The 18,235-nt window shown below is 37.1% G+C and overlaps 3 protein-coding genes across 4 annotated transcripts in view; 1 reads left to right on the forward strand and 2 right to left on the reverse strand.

Annotated features, from left to right (window-relative positions):
* COL21A1 (collagen type XXI alpha 1 chain) overlaps nucleotides 1-18,235 on the forward strand; it is a 246,431-nt gene that overhangs the window by 135,857 nt on the left and 92,339 nt on the right. The window contains 2 exon segments of the mRNA XM_074310626.1: nucleotides 5,640-5,693; nucleotides 5,784-5,837. Coding sequence (XP_074166727.1) covers nucleotides 5,640-5,693; nucleotides 5,784-5,837 — 108 coding nt within the window.
* On the reverse strand, nucleotides 10,222-13,465 carry LOC141566279 (uncharacterized). The gene is made up of 2 exons (XM_074310621.1): nucleotides 11,285-13,465; nucleotides 10,222-11,136 (listed from the first exon to the last, which is right to left on the reverse strand). Exon 1 carries the CDS (start codon nucleotides 13,352-13,354, stop codon nucleotides 12,275-12,277), a length of 1,080 nt encoding a protein of 359 aa, XP_074166722.1. The 5' UTR covers nucleotides 13,355-13,465; the 3' UTR covers nucleotides 10,222-11,136; nucleotides 11,285-12,274.
* On the reverse strand, nucleotides 10,222-16,911 carry LOC141566280 (uncharacterized). Of its 2 annotated transcripts, none has more exons than XM_074310625.1 (2): nucleotides 14,682-16,911; nucleotides 10,222-11,087 (listed from the first exon to the last, which is right to left on the reverse strand). In XM_074310625.1, exon 1 carries the CDS (start codon nucleotides 16,798-16,800, stop codon nucleotides 15,721-15,723), a length of 1,080 nt encoding a protein of 359 aa, XP_074166726.1. In that variant the 5' UTR covers nucleotides 16,801-16,911; the 3' UTR covers nucleotides 10,222-11,087; nucleotides 14,682-15,720. The 2 variants fall into 2 exon arrangements, with proteins under 2 accessions (XP_074166726.1, XP_074166725.1); XM_074310624.1 differs by lacking the exon at nucleotides 10,222-11,087 and adding an exon at nucleotides 13,668-14,582 and having other exon boundaries at nucleotides 14,731-16,911.

Raw genomic sequence — 18,235 nt, forward strand, 5'->3', positions numbered from 1 at the left:
TAAATTAAGGATATACAGAAATAAGGGCATCAACAAGTTGTTGTTCAGTTACTTCAGTCATGTTTAACTCTTTGTGAGCCCATTTGGTTTTTTTTGGCAAAGATACTGGAGTTATTTGCCATTTCCTTAGTCAGCTTATTTTATAGGTGAAGAAACTTTAGATAAACAGGGTTGTGACTTGCCAGGGTCACAGTTATTGTCTGAGGCCAGATTTGTATTTATAAGATGAGTCTTCCTGATTCCAGGCTGGATGTTATATCCACAATACCACCTCCTTGTTCCTGTGAACAAATAGAAGGCTTTAAAAATTCACAATTAGAAAAATTTTATTTGATACATTTAAGCCATTTGCAAGCTGTTTAAAATAAATGATTAGAACTTCCCTCTTAAAGAGGATTCATATTGCTTTGGTATAATAATATGTTTGCAGAGTGCTTTACAATGATGTCGTTTTATCCTTGTATTAACCCTGGAAAGTAGGTTCTATTATTATCCTCATATTACAGATGATGAAAGTGAGAGAGGCAAGGGTTAAGTGATTTACCCAGGTAGCCCAACTAATAAGTATCTGAGGCAGGATTTGAACTCAGATCTTCCTGACTCCAGAAGCAGTTAGGTGGTGCAGTTTACCCACTGCACCACCTAGCTGCCTCTGTATAAAAGATGGATTATATGGAGGAGAATCTGCAGGCAAAGAGGTTTGGCAGTCTGACTCTCACAGACTAAGTCTGTGAGATTTTTAGAAATTAGCCTAGGTTTTGGGCTTTGGGAAACAGAAATGGAACTGAGAAATCCTTGAAAAAGGAATGACTTGTGGCTTTGGAATCAGAGGGCCTTAACATCCTGTGTTGATGCTATTATTCTGTGAATTTGTGTGGATATGGATGAGACAATGTTAGTGAGGAGCTGCATTTTGGTGCTGTAGGTTTTGGAGTAATCCATGTGAAGGTAAAAGCTGGGAGTATGCTAATTGATGAAATTCCCAGGTGGGGGAATAATGGGGGGTTGGATGCCTGAGATTTACCCTTGCATAACAATCATGCTTTCTGGATTGAGAAAAGGGTCAATAAAAAAGCCTAAAGAGAATGCTGAGAGCTATAATGAAAGAACTACATAATTGGGATGGCCTTGAAACTAAAGCTAGGAAATATATTGAAAGGGGATGAGATCAGTGCTAAGAGAGTCAGTTAAAATTTACACAAAATAAGATCATTGATTTGTATCTGCAAGGAACCTCAGGGGCCATTTAATCCAATCCTTTCATGTTACAAAAGAAGAAAGTGAAACCAAATGAGATGAAATCATTTGCTCAGGGCTACCCAGGTATTAAACATCAGAAACTGTACAATCTTAGGATCATAGGTCTAGAGAGGTCATTTGATCCAATTCACTAATTTTACAGATGAGTAAACTGAGGCACAAGGAGATTAAATGATTTTGCTAAAGTCACACAAATAAAAGTACTAGAAATGGTATCAAACATAGAATCATAGCCAGGAGGGATCCCATAGGTCATTTGGTCCAACTCACTTATTTTACCAGTGAGGAAACTGAGTCCCAGGAAGATTGTGATTTACCAAAGATCATATATTGAGTAAGCATCAAAGGCGTTTTTGATTTGAACATACGACCTTGATTCCTGAACCAGTATATTTTTTACTGAATTACTCTGAACAGAGAAGAGGCTACTGGATTGGTAACAAAAAAGTAGAATTCAATGAGGAGAGTTTGGATACAATGTTGGAAATAGAAAGTTTTTTTTTTGCTCTGTCAGATTGAACCTGGAAAAATTAAGCCCAATTAGGAATGGCGCCTAGTAAATGGGTCTGGGGAAGCTGAATTGCATGTATCAGCAGGAAGCCTTTAGTCAGTTCTATATAAATCTATACAGTTATTCAATATTAGCAATCTAAAATATTGCATCTCATTATAAACAATACAAACTGCTTTATAGGCTCAATCTAAATAATACCAATATAATTTATTCTGGGCATGAAATTTGATATTCATCAATAGTTAGATATAAAATATACTTCATTGATTCTATTTTCTAAAATCTTTATAACAACTAGTTATAGCTGTGAGCCAAGATGGCAGAGAAGACACATGCTTCATTCTGAGCTCCCTTTTACTCTCATTTACTAATTACCTAATTCAACCTTAGAAATAGTGCTTTACTGGTAAAATCCATGAATATTGGGAGTACAGCATATTACCAGCGGAAGATAACTTGGAAGATTTCCAGAAAAGATTGATGGGCAAGAAGAGGCCAGCACAGGCAGGGAGACAGAACACAGAGGCTAACCCACACTGAGTGGACTAGGGGTTGGTGTGATCTCTGCCAGGCAGAATTTGCAGGGAGGACTCTACTACAGATTGGCTGCTCTGCTTTGGTTGCAAAGCAGTAGATCAGCAGAGAAGTTATACAAACACCAAAGGTAGAGCGTACTCCAAAATACTAGAGTTAAACAGGACCTGCCCACACCCACCCAGCACTGGAAGTGACTCAGCACAATCACAGTGCAGCTGCTCAGCCATAGTCCATAGGCTGGGTTCTATCCAGGGCAGTCATTCTTCTATAGTTTAGCAGTGCTGATCCACACAGTAGGGCTCCTCCCAGGGCAGTTGTACTTCTGGCACAGTGGGGGCTCTTCCCAGGGCAGCAACACTTCCACAGCAAGTGGCAACTCTTCCCAGCCCATTAGCAGGACAGCTACTGTTCTATCCCAGTCTGTAGAGGAAGCTGAGAACCTTCTTGCCCTGAAGGAAGACCCCAAAGGCTTTAAAAAAAAAAATGAGTAAAAGAGCCAAGCAAACTCTTAACTATAGATAGCTTCTATACAGAAAGAGAGCAGATTTCCAACTCTCCAAGCAAAACCCCAAAGAGGGATGTTGTCTGGTCCCCATCACACAAAACTCTCCTAGAAGAAATTATAAAAGATCTTAAAAGAGTGCTAGAAGAAAAATGGGGAAAGGAAAGAGAAGCTACTCAAGAGAATACAGAAAAGGTTTATAACTCATTAAAAGAAGGATTTGAAAAATAAAACAATTCCCTAAAATGTGAAATGGAAAAGGTAAAGAACTCTCATAGAAACAAAAGTAGTGAATTGGAAAAGATAAAGAACTCCCAGGAAAGTAGGATTTGTGAATTGGAAAAAGAAAATAACTCTTAAAAAAAAAAATTTAGTGAAATGGAAAAAAAAATTCCATAGAGCAAAATAACTCATTCAAAAACTCAATTGGACATATACAAAAAGAAGTAAAAAAAGTTAATGAAGAAAATAACTCAATAAAAATCATAACTGAACAAATAGAAATGAACAATTTGTTGAAACATCAACAATCAATCAAACAAAACCAAAAAAATGAAAAAAAAAACCTACTTAGAAAAACAATAGACCTGGAAAATAGATCTAGGAAAGAGAATCTGAGGATTATTGAACTTCCTGAAAATTATAATGCAAAAAAAGAGCCTAGATACTATTTTACTGGAAATCATCAAAGAGAATTAACCAGATGTAATAGAATCAGAAGGTAAAATAGGCATTGAAAGAATTCATTGAATACCTTCTGAAAGAGACCCCAAAATCAAAACTCCAAGAAATATTGTGGCTAAATTTCAGAATTATCAGACTAAATAAAAAATATTATAATCAGCCAGAAAAAAAACAAAAACAAAAACAAAATTCAAATACTGAGGAGCCTCAATAAGGATCACTCATGATATAGCAGCTTCCACATTAAAGGATAGAAGGGCCTAGAATATGATATTCCATAAGGCAAAAGAACTTGGAATGCAACCAAGAATAAACTACCCAGCAAAGCTGAGCATTTTCTTCCAGGGAAGAAGACGGACATTCAATGAAACAGTTAACTTCCATTTATTCCTGATGAAAAAACCAGAGCTAAACAAAAATCATCCCCTGGATAATACACCATGACCAGTAGAATTTGTACCAGTAATGCAGGGCTGGTTCAATATTAGGAAAACTATTAATATAATTGACCATATCAGTAACCAAATTAACAAAAACCATATGATTATCTCAATAGGTGCAGAAATCTGACATCCATTCCTATTAAAAACACTTGAGAGAATAAATGGGCTTTTCCTTAAAATAGTAAGCATCATATGTAATGGAGATAAACTGGAACCATTCCCAATAAAATTAGGATGAAATAAGGTTTCCCACTATCACCATTACTATTCAATATTGTATTAGAAATGCTAGCTTTGGCAATAAGAGATGAAAAAGAATTAAAGGAATTAGAGTAGGTAATGAGGAAACCAAATTATTATTCTTTGCAGATGATATGATGGTATACTTAGAGAATTCCAGAGAAGGGAACGGGACCTGTATGTGCAAGAATGTTTGTGGCAGCCCTCTTTGTAGTGGCTAGAAACTAGAAACTAAGTGGATACCCATCAATTGAAGAATGGCTGAATAAATTGTGATATATGAATATTATGGAATATTATTGTAAGAAATGACCACCAGGATGTTTTCAGAAAGGCCTGGAGAGACTTACAGAGATTTCACTGATGCGGAATGAAATGAGCAGAACCAGGAGATCATTATATACTTCAACAGCAATATTATATGATGATCAATTCTGATGGACATGGCTCTCTTCCAGAACAAGATGAACCAAATCAGTTCCATTTATTCAAAAATGAAGAGAATCAGCTAAACCTAGTGAAAGAACTATGGGAAATAAATATGAATCACAACATAGTATTTCCACTCCCTCTGTTTTTTTTTTTTTTTATTTCCTTCTCAGGTTATTTTTACCTTATATCTAAGTCCGATTTTTCTTGTGCAGCAAAATAACTGTATGGATTTTATACATATATTGTATTTAACATATATTTTAACATATTTAATATGTATGGGTCTGCCTGCCATCTAATGGAGAGAGTGAGTGGAAGGAGGGTAAAAGTTGAAAAAAGAGGGTTTTGCAAGGGTCAGTGCTGAAAAATTACCCTTGCATATATCTTGTAAATAAAAACTTATAACAAAAATGGTTCTGTTCTTTTAACTTTTAAATTTTCTTCAGTTCTGGATTCTCTACCTACTCCAACCACCTGTTCCCAATTGAGTGCTGTCTTTCATTATTATTCTCTACATGTAAAATAAATTAAATATCTTGCTAAAAAAATAAAAAAAAATAAAGTAATTATAGATTTTTTTCTTTTAAAGTGTTCCTAAGATATTATTTTTAGATATTTTATTTTTATTATTAGATAAGTTATTTTTAGATGCTTTTATTTGGAAGACTAGCTAACTTCAAAACATATTTACCATTCTTTTTAATGATTATGGTAAACATGAAGCCTGCATTTTAAATTGCAACATTTCTAGATACCTGTTGTAGCCAAAATATTGCAGAACCTTAAAATTTTAAATTTTAAGAGAAAAAAATAAATTCTAAGAAATCTCTCAGGGGAAAAAGGCATTTAATGCCTTAATTCCCCAGCTTAAGAAGCAGCTATTCTTAAGAAATGAGTTGAGGAGGGGTTTTCAGTCTTAGATAAAGAAATATGTGAACATAGACAGGAAATGTCAAGTTATCCTGAAATAGAACATGGTATTTTGGAATATAATAAATTTACAATTCTTTTCCTTTTTTAAAAATAGGGATATCAAGGAATTTCAGGAAATCCAGGTATTCCAGGATCACCAGGAATTCAAGTATGTGATCGGACTTTAAGTATTTAAAAATCTTATTTTTAAAGAACCTTAACAAATAACTAACCAAGTTTAATTTTCTAATTAATTTAGGGAGCACGTGGATTACCAGGTTACAAAGGAGAACCAGGAAGAGGTGGTAATAAGGTAAATAACTTGCTTATATTTCTACCAATCTATGATTTTTAATTCTTTTTCCCTGAGTGTTTAGTATATTCTAGTCTGATAATATTTTGTGTGAAGTTTTTGATTATGAAAATCAATTTTTCCTGTTTCAAAATAATTTTAATTTTCCTCAGCAGTCCTATTCTTCCTTTTTTTTTTTTTTTTTTGAAATATCACAAATAGCAAATAATATTTTTAAAAAAGAAAGAAAAGAAAGGGGGGGAAACAGCAAAATTAATCAATGCTTTGAAAAAAGTTTGCAAATGTGTAGTATATCCTGATAAATATTTAATAACTGGCTCTCTAGAAATAAATGTACATGATATACTTTTAACTTTAATCTGTATTAACATTTTTGCCATTACTGTCTAAAGTCATAAATCAATAATCAAAATTCTGATTTTTAGTAATTGACAATATCCAACATGTAAATGCTCACAATGAAAATATAGCAGAGCTCTCATGACTCAATGTGAGCTGACTCCAGTGTGGTACATCTCTTAATGTACCACAATCATGCCTCAGCAAAGTTGTGGATTAGGGTAAAGATAGATACTTATATCTGCTGTTTTGAAACCATGCTTGTGTGTGTGTGTGTGTGTGTGTGTGTGTGTGTGTGTGTGTGTCAGATACTTAATTAGATATTACAGATGCAGAAAAATAGTTATTTCAAAGATCTTATAATCTACATTTCAATTTAATGAAAATATTTCATTAATATGAAAAAATCTATTATTAGCCAATTGATAAGTCAGCCAAAAAAAAAATCAAAAATCAGTTCTTAACATGAGTTAACTTCCAGTTTACTTAAAATAAGGCACAGATATAGTTTACCAAAAAAAAAAAAAAAAAAAAAAAAATGCCCCTTTTCTACATTAGAAAATGGAAATTATGTGATCCAATGTGTATTCATCCTTGCTTTAAATTTCAGGAACCACAGGATCAATTGCTTTATCCAGGTGTAATCTTTTCCATTCCAATGACTAAAATCAAATATTTCTTTTTCTTCTTTCAAATGGGGATCTGTTCCTTTTATTTTGTTTATTTATTTATTGCTGAAGCAATTGAGGTTAAGTGACTTGCCCAGGGTAACACAGCTACGAAGTGTTTGTTTAGTGTCTGAGACAAGTTTTGAACTCTGGTCCTCCTGACTTCAGAGCTGGGGCTCTATCCACTGTGCCACCTAACTGCCCCTGTTCCTTTTATTCTTAATTTTTTTTTAATTTTATAATATAGTGGAAGATAAATTATAATATATATTATTATGTGATAAAACACATCAGAAAGATGAAAAAAATGATATAATTTGTTTTGAGGACGTCTTGAGTATTAGGGAACATCAGAATAGGTTCAGTCTCCTAGATCTAGAAAAGGAAGAGACCTTATTGGTCTAAATTCCCTCTTCTATATGAGAGGAAACTAAGGCACAAGGAGAAGGTTTTTTCTTTCTTTTAAAAAAATTGACAAAGATTTTACAGCTATGCAAGATTTAAACCACAACCAATTGACAAGAGACCAGCATTCTTTCTACTATTACATAGAGGAGGTACCATTTAGAATTATTGTAAAGAACTAATAGGAAGTTAGCAAGCAAAGAGGTGTAGGGAAGGGAAAAGGAGAATATTGAGGAAAATGTGAACAGTGGCACAGAAGTTATAGGGAACAGAAAAATATAGAGAATATTCAGAGAGGGAGAGAATAGACTAATTGGAATGGATTGTAGAGTATATGAAAGGAAGAATATGAGATAAGATTAGAAAAGTAGGAGGGTGATGTCAGATTGTTGAGACTTGAATGTTAGGCAGAGATATTTTTTAATTTTTATCAGTAGTCAATAAGACATTAATGAAGATGTTAAAGTGGAAAAGAGACTTTTATTATGAAAGTTAGTCTGACAACAATATTTAAAAAAGATTTTATAAGGGAAAATTTTAAAGGGGCAAGAAGCCATTGTAACCATCAAGTTAGAATATAAAGGAGAATATGGACTTAAAACATATTTCATGGGGCAGCTAGGTGGTGAAGTGAATAGAGCACCAGCCTAAAGTCAAGACACTTAACAGTTCCTAGTTGCATGACCCTGGGCAAGTCACTTAACCCCAATTGCTTCTGGCGGGGGTGGGGGAGGAGATACTTCAGAGGAACATTTGGTAACTAATTTGGATATGTAAGGATAGTTTAATGGGGAAAACTAAGAGAATGCAATATTTCATATGGAAAGACTGTGAATATGCTGCAGAAGCTATATTTTGCCATCGATAGTGTAGTCAAAAGAAAATGATACAAATTTTTAGGAGGAAAAGATTAAGGTTGGTTTTGAATAGGTTGAATTTGAAATATTCATGGAACACTGAGGTAGAAGTGTATTATAATTAATTAAAGAACTGAATCTGGATCTTTGAAGATAGTTCAATTGGACACTGTGAATAATAACAACAAACACTTGTTCATATATGGGATGTATATGCTTTTTAGTTGATAGTTTCTGTATACTTCTTCAAATGTATTGTTAATTTAGCATTTTAAATACCAAGATTTGATTTTATAGAAATGTAGCTATATTATAAAACTGAATTTGGACTCAATTGTCCCAGATATCAGATAATGTGATTCTTAGGAACTAAATGTCATATACTATGTAAAAATATCTATGTAATCAAAAATTTATGAATTCAGAGCACATTTATGAAGTGAAGTTTGGGAAAATCACTTTGACAACTGTGTGGACAATGTATTAAAATGGGGAAAAGCTTGAACTAAGTACACCAGGCAGGAGGATTTTTGCAATAGTAGAAGAAAGAAGTGATGACTAGGATGGTGGCAATATGACTGGAGAGGAAGGGATAAATTCAAAAGTAGAAATGACAAAATGTTATAACTGATTTATGTGAAGTAAAGGAGAATAAGGAGTTAAAGATGATACTAATGTCATGAATCTGGACATCCTAGAAGGATGCTGGTGTTCTAATAAAAATGAGTAAATTTGATGAGTTCAATTTTGAGGGGAAGAGAAGTTCTGTTGTAGGCATGTTGAGTTCATGTTGTCTCTGGACTATAGAGTATGAAGTTGATTACACAGGATTTGAGCTCATTCAAGAAAATAAGACTTTATATACTGATCTATATAGATTATGATTGAAACCAAGGAAGATGTTATGTACAATCAATGAGTGTGTCAAGAGAAAATAGAAGTAAACCCAAGACAGGGTTGGCGGTATGTCTATTGTTACTAACTGATGAATCAGCAAGGAGAACTAAGGGGAATAGTCAGGTAGTGGAACCAAAAAAACACTGTCAGAGAAGAGAGAGTATTTAGGCTAGTCAGAACTATCACACTAACAGAGAGTTCAAGGATAATAAAGATTGAGAAGAAGCTATTAAAATTGACGGTTAAGAAATCTTTTCTAATTTTGGAAAGATCAGTTTCAATTGAGTCAAGAAGTCAGTAGCCAGATTACAGAAAGGGAGCAAGAAAAGGGAGGGGACAGGACATGGAGACATGAAATGTATGATTTTGAAAATTAATATAACTAAGAAAGGGAAGAGAGTTAAATGATGGAAGTTAGCAAGTATATTGGGATCTACTGAGAGGTTTTTGAGGCTGGAGGAAACTTGTAGGTAGCAGAAAAGAAACCATTCTAAAGGGAAAAATAAAAAATTAGATAAAAAGAAACTGATAAGGAGGTATTCTGTTGGAGAGGATGTGAGAGAATTATGTTGAGGATGTATGTAAAAGAGTTGGCCTTAGTGAGGAGAAAGGCCCTATTTTCATTAGAAAATGAATAAAGAAAATAATGGACAATATTTTCAGGGTTGTGAGAAGAGGAGAAGTTAAATGAGAAGCAGAAGAAAAGAGAATTCTCAGTAGCAAGCCTTTATTTGTCTTTTATTTTTGGTTAAGTATGAGGCAAATATTTCAGCTAAGAAGAGAGGGTACTGAAGACTGATTTGGAAGAGCCAAGGGTATAAAGAATGAGATAGAGCAATTGATATTAAACTTTTTGGCCTTTAGACCTCTCTACACTAAAAAAAGAAAAAATATTGATGATCCTCAAAGGGGTTTCATTCATATGGATTAGATATCAATAGTTTCTATATTAGAAATTAATGTTTTCATATTATAAAAGTTTTAATTTTATAGATACCCCAGAAGAGTTGTGGGACCCCATAGGTCCCTGTAATGTGCTCTCCTGGCAGTTACAATTACTAGTCTGTCCTAGACCCACCAGAGTACCTTTGACCACTGTCCTTTGCAGTGTGAGCTCTACCCGACTCGCCTCCTCTGAGGCCTTCTAAGGTCTCTGGCCACAATCTCTTGAATCTATAGCTTAATAACCGGTAGCGCACTCAAGAACAATCACGTGTAATCTTAAAAGCCTTTATTATACCTACTCACATAATGCCCTAACTGATGCCCTGACTTGTTGGTTCCCTGGTGAACACCTGGTCAGAAGACCCATGTGTTCACTACCAAAATCCTTACCTCTTTCGGCTACCCATCTTGGCTTGGCCACCCAGGCTAGGAGCCAGGGTGAACAGCAGGAGGTTAAAGAGGGCAGTTGCTGCCTGCAGTGGGCTTATATAGGGCCTGTGAGGTCACACACACAGCCAATCAGCGAGAGAGTCACCCATTACGAAGCTATCTCAATATGGCCAGGATCCCGCCCAAGGGCAGTCCTAATATCCACAGAAATTATTTCTGGGCCTCAATCCCGATGCACTGTGTCCGCCCATTTAAAGGGCCCTTACAATTCCCTTTCTCTTGTTTTGCGGGAACCGCACATCTCACCAAGCTAAACTTTTAGCACCAGCTCTAGTTCACTTGATCCATGAGATGACAGAGTGTTATGCCCAAGGAGGTACAAAGCAGCAAATCAGTAAACAGAAGTATGACAATGAGAACCAGGCTCAACAGTGGCCCAAATGTTCAACCCATTCATCAAAGTCATACTCGAGATAATAGGCCAAAGAGGTTGGATGCCAATGAGGTAGGATGTCAACACTGAGGTGGGAAGTCAACAAGGTAAAACATCACAATTCTAGTTAACAAATATTAGTAGGTAGGTTGTCACAATTCTAGTTACATTTATCACAGTTCTAGACCAATTCTAGTTTCTTACAATTTTCTGTTGCACTTTTCACACTCCTAGAACAATTCTAGCTTATCACAATTCTCAATTGCACTTGTCACAATCCTAGAGCAATTCTAGTTTATCACAATTCTCAATTGCACTTTTCACAATTCTAGAACAATTCTAGCTTATCACAATTCTCTATTGCACTTTTCACAATCCTAGAGCAATTCTAGTTTATCACAATTCTCAATTGCACTTTTCACAATTCTAGAACAATTCTAGTTTATCATAATTCTCAATTGCACTTTTCACAATTCTAGAACAATTCTAGTTTATCACAATTCTCAATTGCACTTTTTCACAATTCTAGAACAATTCTAGCTTATCACAATTCTCTATTGCACTTTTCACAATCCTAGAACAATTCTAGCTTATCACAATTCTCTATTGCACTTTTCACAATTCTAGAACAATTCTAGTTTCACAGGTGCACATAAGCAAAGTCATGTCCAGTAACATTGTCTCAATAACAATGGCAGGTGGGTGTGTTGGTTTTTCACCCACTAATTTAAAAGCATAGTCCTTCAATAGAAAGCATAGGGCAAAGCCTCTTCCCAGGCCACCATATGGCAAGTGGCCACGGGAGAAGCAAGCAGGCCCATTGTCCATGTACAGTCTTTATATTGCATATCACCCAAAACAGTCCATTTCAGCTGCAACACTGGAACTGTGTCTGCTGTCTCTGGTGTCACGGTCAGGAGGGGCATCGCTGCCATCAGCGTCTGAAGGGCTGCGGACATCTGGCTGGTCTCTCTGGACTGTTGTCTGGTCCTTCTCTTGGATCCCCAGGTTACAAATGTCTCTGGTGGGGATGAACTCTGCTGCTGGATCTGCACCTAGGAAGGAATGTCCCCGGGGCCCAACTTGGGCCTTTCCAAATGCCATCCAGGCCTTTCCACATCACAGTGGAAACAAAGTTGTTGTCAAAAAGATTAACAAGTCAGACAAAAGTCAGTCTGTCACTCAGCTGCACTTTCTGTGTATGCCCGAAGTGCATTGCTAAGGTAAAATGCAAAGAATTTAAAAATGTAAAACCAAAATAATTTAAAAGTGTAAAACCGAAATAGATTAAAAATATAAAACCAAAATAACTTTAAAATGTAAAATCAAAATACTTTGAAGATGTAAAATCAAAAATGTTTAAAAATGTAAAATCAAAATTTAAAAATTGTAAGCAATCACATATCCCAAAATTCCCTTCTCTTGTTTAGAAGAGATCTTGGGGATAGTCTGTGCAGTAATGACTTTACTAGAACACTCGGCTATATCCCTGAATTCTTTTGCCTAAAAATCAAAGTTTGAGTTTCTGATACCGAATTGTACTCCAGGAGTGTGAATCAATAAATCTGATATTACTTTTCCTCCTGGGTCAAAGATCACACACTGTCTATTTATTCTAGTGATTAAAACAGCAATTTTCCAACCCATTCTAGACATAGACACTGTTTTATAAGTACCCGTAGGGGGTTGGGAAATCAAGCTCACCTGTGGAAGTGGAAAATCCACGAGGTAAGAAAAGAGGAGTTCCAACTCTCCAAAGACGATCCTAGCAGTTTTAAAAGTATAAAACTCCACTCTCTCTAACTGCAAGGTCTTGTCCCTGTAAGGTTTCTTAGAAATTAACTCAACTGTATTTTTAAAACTTTTCTGATTATACTCAATACCCCACAATTCCTTTTTGCCTTGGGGCATAAAGCCTACTCCTGTCCTTTGAAATGAAGACACAGGAGTTTTGAATGGATTAATGGGCAGTGCTGATAGTATTATCGCCCTTCCTTTTCCTCCTCCCCCTTCTCCCTTGGCCCAAGAAGGTGAGGCAGAGGGAAGAAGAATTGGAAAATCCCCCAAAGGCTGATTCCAAATCAAACCTGAGCTTTGCACATAAAAAGAACTAAACTTCTTCTCAATGGAAGAGTAATGGATAAATTCCTTAAAACAACAATGCAGGAGGTAAACCAACAAAATGCTAAGAAGAATTTCTACAACTTTAGTCCATGTGGTTCGTTTATTTCCTTCCTTAGTTTCAGCCACTGGTTTGAACTCTTCCTGTTCTATCTGTATTAACCTAGCTTTTTCTTCTTTCTCTATCTCCATCTGTAGTTTAACCTGCAATTCCAGCAACTCTTGCTGTGGCATTTTATACTCTCTACTGTCATACAATCGCATTAGCTCTAGGTTGCTCCCTCTCCGAGCTATATTTACTGGGTGTGGGGATAGCCTTCTGGGAGCTTGACTACAAGCTTCCTGCTGTTCTTCAGTGGCGATCTTTGTTAAAAGATCTTCCATCTGGCTCTTTAACCTCTTGATATAAGCATTATGTTCAGCTGTGTCCTTGAGTCTGATCCCAGATTTACCTGGGTCCATATTGCTTCTCTGTCTTCCCTCTTAAGTGGCGTTTCTACCGGATCTTTCAGAATCTTAATTCTGAATATTAAATATTTTCAAAACCTGATAATTCCTGATGCGTCCACCACGTTGGGCGCCATTTGTAATGTGCTCTCCTGGCAGTTACAATTACTAGTCTGTCCTAGACCCACCAGAGTACCTTTGACCACTGTCCTTTGCAGTGTGAGCTCTACCCGGCTCGCCTCCTCTGAGGCCTTCTAAGGTCTCTGGCCACAATCTCTTGAATCTATAGCTTAATAACCGGTAGCGCACTCAAGAACAATCACGTGTAATCTTAAAAGCCTTTATTATACCTACTCACATAATGCCCTAACTGATGCCCTGACTTGTTGGTTCCCTGGTGAACACCTGGTCAGAAGACCCATGTGTTCACTACCAAAATCCTTACCTCTTTCGGCTACCCATCTTGGCTTGGCCACCCAGGCTAGGAGCCAGGGTGAACAGCAGGAGGTTAAAGAGGGCAGTTGCTGCCTGCAGTGGGCTTATATAGGGCCTGTGAGGTCACACACACAGCCAATCAGCGAGAGAGTCACCCATTACGAAGCTATCTCAATATGGCCAGGATCCCGCCCAAGGGCAGTCCTAATATCCACAGAAATTATTTCTGGGCCTCAATCCCGATGCACTGTGTCCGCCCATTTAAAGGGCCCTTACAATTCCCTTTCTCTTGTTTTGCGGGAACCGCACATCTCACCAAGCTAAACTTTTAGCACCAGCTCTAGTTCACTTGATCCATGAGATGACAGAGTGTTATGCCCAAGGAGGTACAAAGCAGCAAATCAGTAAACAGAAGTATGACAATGAGAACCAGGCTCAACAGTGGCCCAAATGTTCAACCCATTCATCAAAGTCATACTCGAGATAATAGGCCAAAGAGGTTGGATGCCAATGAGGTAGGATGTCAACACTGAGGTGGGAAGTCAACAAGGTAAAACATCACAATTCTAGTTAACAAATATTAGTAGGTAGGTTGTCACAATTCTAGTTACATTTATCACAGTTCTAGACCAATTCTAGTTTCTTACAATTTTCTGTTGCACTTTTCACACTCCTAGAACAATTCTAGCTTATCACAATTCTCAATTGCACTTGTCACAATCCTAGAGCAATTCTAGTTTATCACAATTCTCAATTGCACTTTTCACAATTCTAGAACAATTCTAGCTTATCACAATTCTCTATTGCACTTTTCACAATCCTAGAGCAATTCTAGTTTATCACAATTCTCAATTGCACTTTTCACAATTCTAGAACAATTCTAGTTTATCATAATTCTCAATTGCACTTTTCACAATTCTAGAACAATTCTAGTTTATCACAATTCTCAATTGCACTTTTTCACAATTCTAGAACAATTCTAGCTTATCACAATTCTCTATTGCACTTTTCACAATCCTAGAACAATTCTAGCTTATCACAATTCTCTATTGCACTTTTCACAATTCTAGAACAATTCTAGTTTCACAGGTGCACATAAGCAAAGTCATGTCCAGTAACATTGTCTCAATAACAATGGCAGGTGGGTGTGTTGGTTTTTCACCCACTAATTTAAAAGCATAGTCCTTCAATAGAAAGCATAGGGCAAAGCCTCTTCCCAGGCCACCATATGGCAAGTGGCCACGGGAGAAGCAAGCAGGCCCATTGTCCATGTACAGTCTTTATATTGCATATCACCCAAAACAGTCCATTTCAGCTGCAACACTGGAACTGTGTCTGCTGTCTCTGGTGTCACGGTCAGGAGGGGCATCGCTGCCATCAGCGTCTGAAGGGCTGCGGACATCTGGCTGGTCTCTCTGGACTGTTGTCTGGTCCTTCTCTTGGATCCCCAGGTTACAAATGTCTCTGGTGGGGATGAACTCTGCTGCTGGATCTGCACCTAGGAAGGAATGTCCCCGGGGCCCAACTTGGGCCTTTCCAAATGCCATCCAGGCCTTTCCACATCACAGTGGAAACAAAGTTGTTGTCAAAAAGATTAACAAGTCAGACAAAAGTCAGTCTGTCACTCAGCTGCACTTTCTGTGTATGCCCGAAGTGCATTGCTAAGGTAAAATGCAAAGAATTTAAAAATGTAAAACCAAAATAATTTAAAAGTGTAAAACCGAAATAGATTAAAAATATAAAACCAAAATAACTTTAAAATGTAAAATCAAAATACTTTGAAGATGTAAAATCAAAAATGTTTAAAAATGTAAAATCAAAATTTAAAAATTGTAAGCAATCACATATCCCAAAATTCCCTTCTCTTGTTTAGAAGAGATCTTGGGGATAGTCTGTGCAGTAATGACTTTACTAGAACACTCGGCTATATCCCTGAATTCTTTTGCCTAAAAATCAAAGTTTGAGTTTCTGATACCGAATTGTACTCCAGGAGTGTGAATCAATAAATCTGATATTACTTTTCCTCCTGGGTCAAAGATCACACACTGTCTATTTATTCTAGTGATTAAAACAGCAATTTTCCAACCCATTCTAGACATAGACACTGTTTTATAAGTACCCGTAGGGGGTTGGGAAATCAAGCTCACCTGTGGAAGTGGAAAATCCACGAGGTAAGAAAAGAGGAGTTCCAACTCTCCAAAGACGATCCTAGCAGTTTTAAAAGTATAAAACTCCACTCTCTCTAACTGCAAGGTCTTGTCCCTGTAAGGTTTCTTAGAAATTAACTCAACTGTATTTTTAAAACTTTTCTGATTATACTCAATACCCCACAATTCCTTTTTGCCTTGGGGCATAAAGCCTACTCCTGTCCTTTGAAATGAAGACACAGGAGTTTTGAATGGATTAATGGGCAGTGCTGATAGTATTATCGCCCTTCCTTTTCCTCCTCCCCCTTCTCCCTTGGCCCAAGAAGGTGAGGCAGAGGGAAGAAGAATTGGAAAATCCCCCAAAGGCTGATTCCAAATCAAACCTGAGCTTTGCACATAAAAAGAACTAAACTTCTTCTCAATGGAAGAGTAATGGATAAATTCCTTAAAACAACAATGCAGGAGGTAAACCAACAAAATGCTAAGAAGAATTTCTACAACTTTAGTCCATGTGGTTCGTTTATTTCCTTCCTTAGTTTCAGCCACTGGTTTGAACTCTTCCTGTTCTATCTGTATTAACCTAGCTTTTTCTTCTTTCTCTATCTCCATCTGTAGTTTAACCTGCAATTCCAGCAACTCTTGCTGTGGCATTTTATACTCTCTACTGTCATACAATCGCATTAGCTCTAGGTTGCTCCCTCTCCGAGCTATATTTACTGGGTGTGGGGATAGCCTTCTGGGAGCTTGACTACAAGCTTCCTGCTGTTCTTCAGTGGCGATCTTTGTTAAAAGATCTTCCATCTGGCTCTTTAACCTCTTGATATAAGCATTATGTTCAGCTGTGTCCTTGAGTCTGATCCCAGATTTACCTGGGTCCATATTGCTTCTCTGTCTTCCCTCTTAAGTGGCGTTTCTACCGGATCTTTCAGAATCTTAATTCTGAATATTAAATATTTTCAAAACCTGATAATTCCTGATGCGTCCACCACGTTGGGCGCCATTTGTAATGTGCTCTCCTGGCAGTTACAATTACTAGTCTGTCCTAGACCCACCAGAGTACCTTTGACCACTGTCCTTTGCAGTGTGAGCTCTACCCGGCTCGCCTCCTCTGAGGCCTTCTAAGGTCTCTGGCCACAATCTCTTGAATCTATAGCTTAATAACCAGTAGCGCACTCAAGAACAATCACGTGTAATCTTAAAAGCCTTTATTATACCTACTCACATAATGCCCTAACTGATGCCCTGACTTGTTGGTTCCCTGGTGAACACCTGGTCAGAAGACCCATGTGTTCACTACCAAAATCCTTACCTCTTTCGGCTACCCATCTTGGCTTGGCCACCCAGGCTAGGAGCCAGGGTGAACAGCAGGAGGTTAAAGAGGGCAGTTGCTGCCTGCAGTGGGCTTATATAGGGCCTGTGAGGTCACACACACAGCCAATCAGCGAGAGAGTCACCCATTACGAAGCTATCTCAATATGGCCAGGATCCCGCCCAAGGGCAGTCCTAATATCCACAGAAATTATTTCTGGGCCTCAATCCCGATGCACTGTGTCCGCCCATTTAAAGGGCCCTTACAGGTCCCCAAATCACATTCTATGAACCACTGAGGTAGAGAAAAATTTAAGGAGAAATAAAGAGATTCCCTTAATGTTGTGAGGACTCAATTGAGATTAGATAAAATAATTTTAGAATGTATTCATGTAGCACAATTCCTTTTAGCAGCACAGAAATAGGAACAGAGGAAGTAGAAGGGAGAGCAATCCAAGACTGAGGTTTGGCATGGTTGGAGAAAGGAATTTGGGAAAAGAGGAGAGTGAAGAGTTGAATAGGATTATGATAAATACAACCAGCCTGGATCAGGTCCATACTCTGCTATGATATTGCAACCTCCACCTCTGACTTGACATTCCTGCCTAAGCTCTGATTTCTGATTAGTGAATGTTTACCTCAGCTATCTTGGATTAAACATACCACTCTACTGCAGAAATCTTTATATCCTCCCTCTCCTGCCAGCTCTGAGATTAGGTATTAGATACTTCAATGGGAGGATATGTCAATTAATTGTCCTATAGTTTTACTCATTATTCCTTTGATATTCTTGACTATAATACTCCTCTTTGGCCAGTACTTTCTTATTTATGTCAAAATTTCCTGAGAATGTAAGCCTTGAGGGTAGGAACTGTTTTGCTTTTTATATTTATATTTCTAATGCTTTGCAACTGCCTAGCATATAACACATGTTTTTTCATCCACTAGATCTTCACTCATTCACTAAGTAGTTGAGATTTGTAAGGAAGAAAAGTGTAGTGAGAAC

Source organism: Sminthopsis crassicaudata, chromosome 4 (genome assembly GCF_048593235.1).
Source record: "Sminthopsis crassicaudata isolate SCR6 chromosome 4, ASM4859323v1, whole genome shotgun sequence".
Classification (NCBI taxonomy): Eukaryota; Metazoa; Chordata; class Mammalia; order Dasyuromorphia; family Dasyuridae; genus Sminthopsis; species Sminthopsis crassicaudata.

Bases quoted from the DNA above. Each gene is read 5' to 3' on its own strand.
- LOC141566280 (XM_074310625.1), bottom strand. From the start codon at position 16,800: ATGGACCCAGGTAAATCTGGGATCAGACTCAAGGACACAGCTGAACAT.
- LOC141566279 (XM_074310621.1), bottom strand. From the start codon at position 13,354: ATGGACCCAGGTAAATCTGGGATCAGACTCAAGGACACAGCTGAACAT.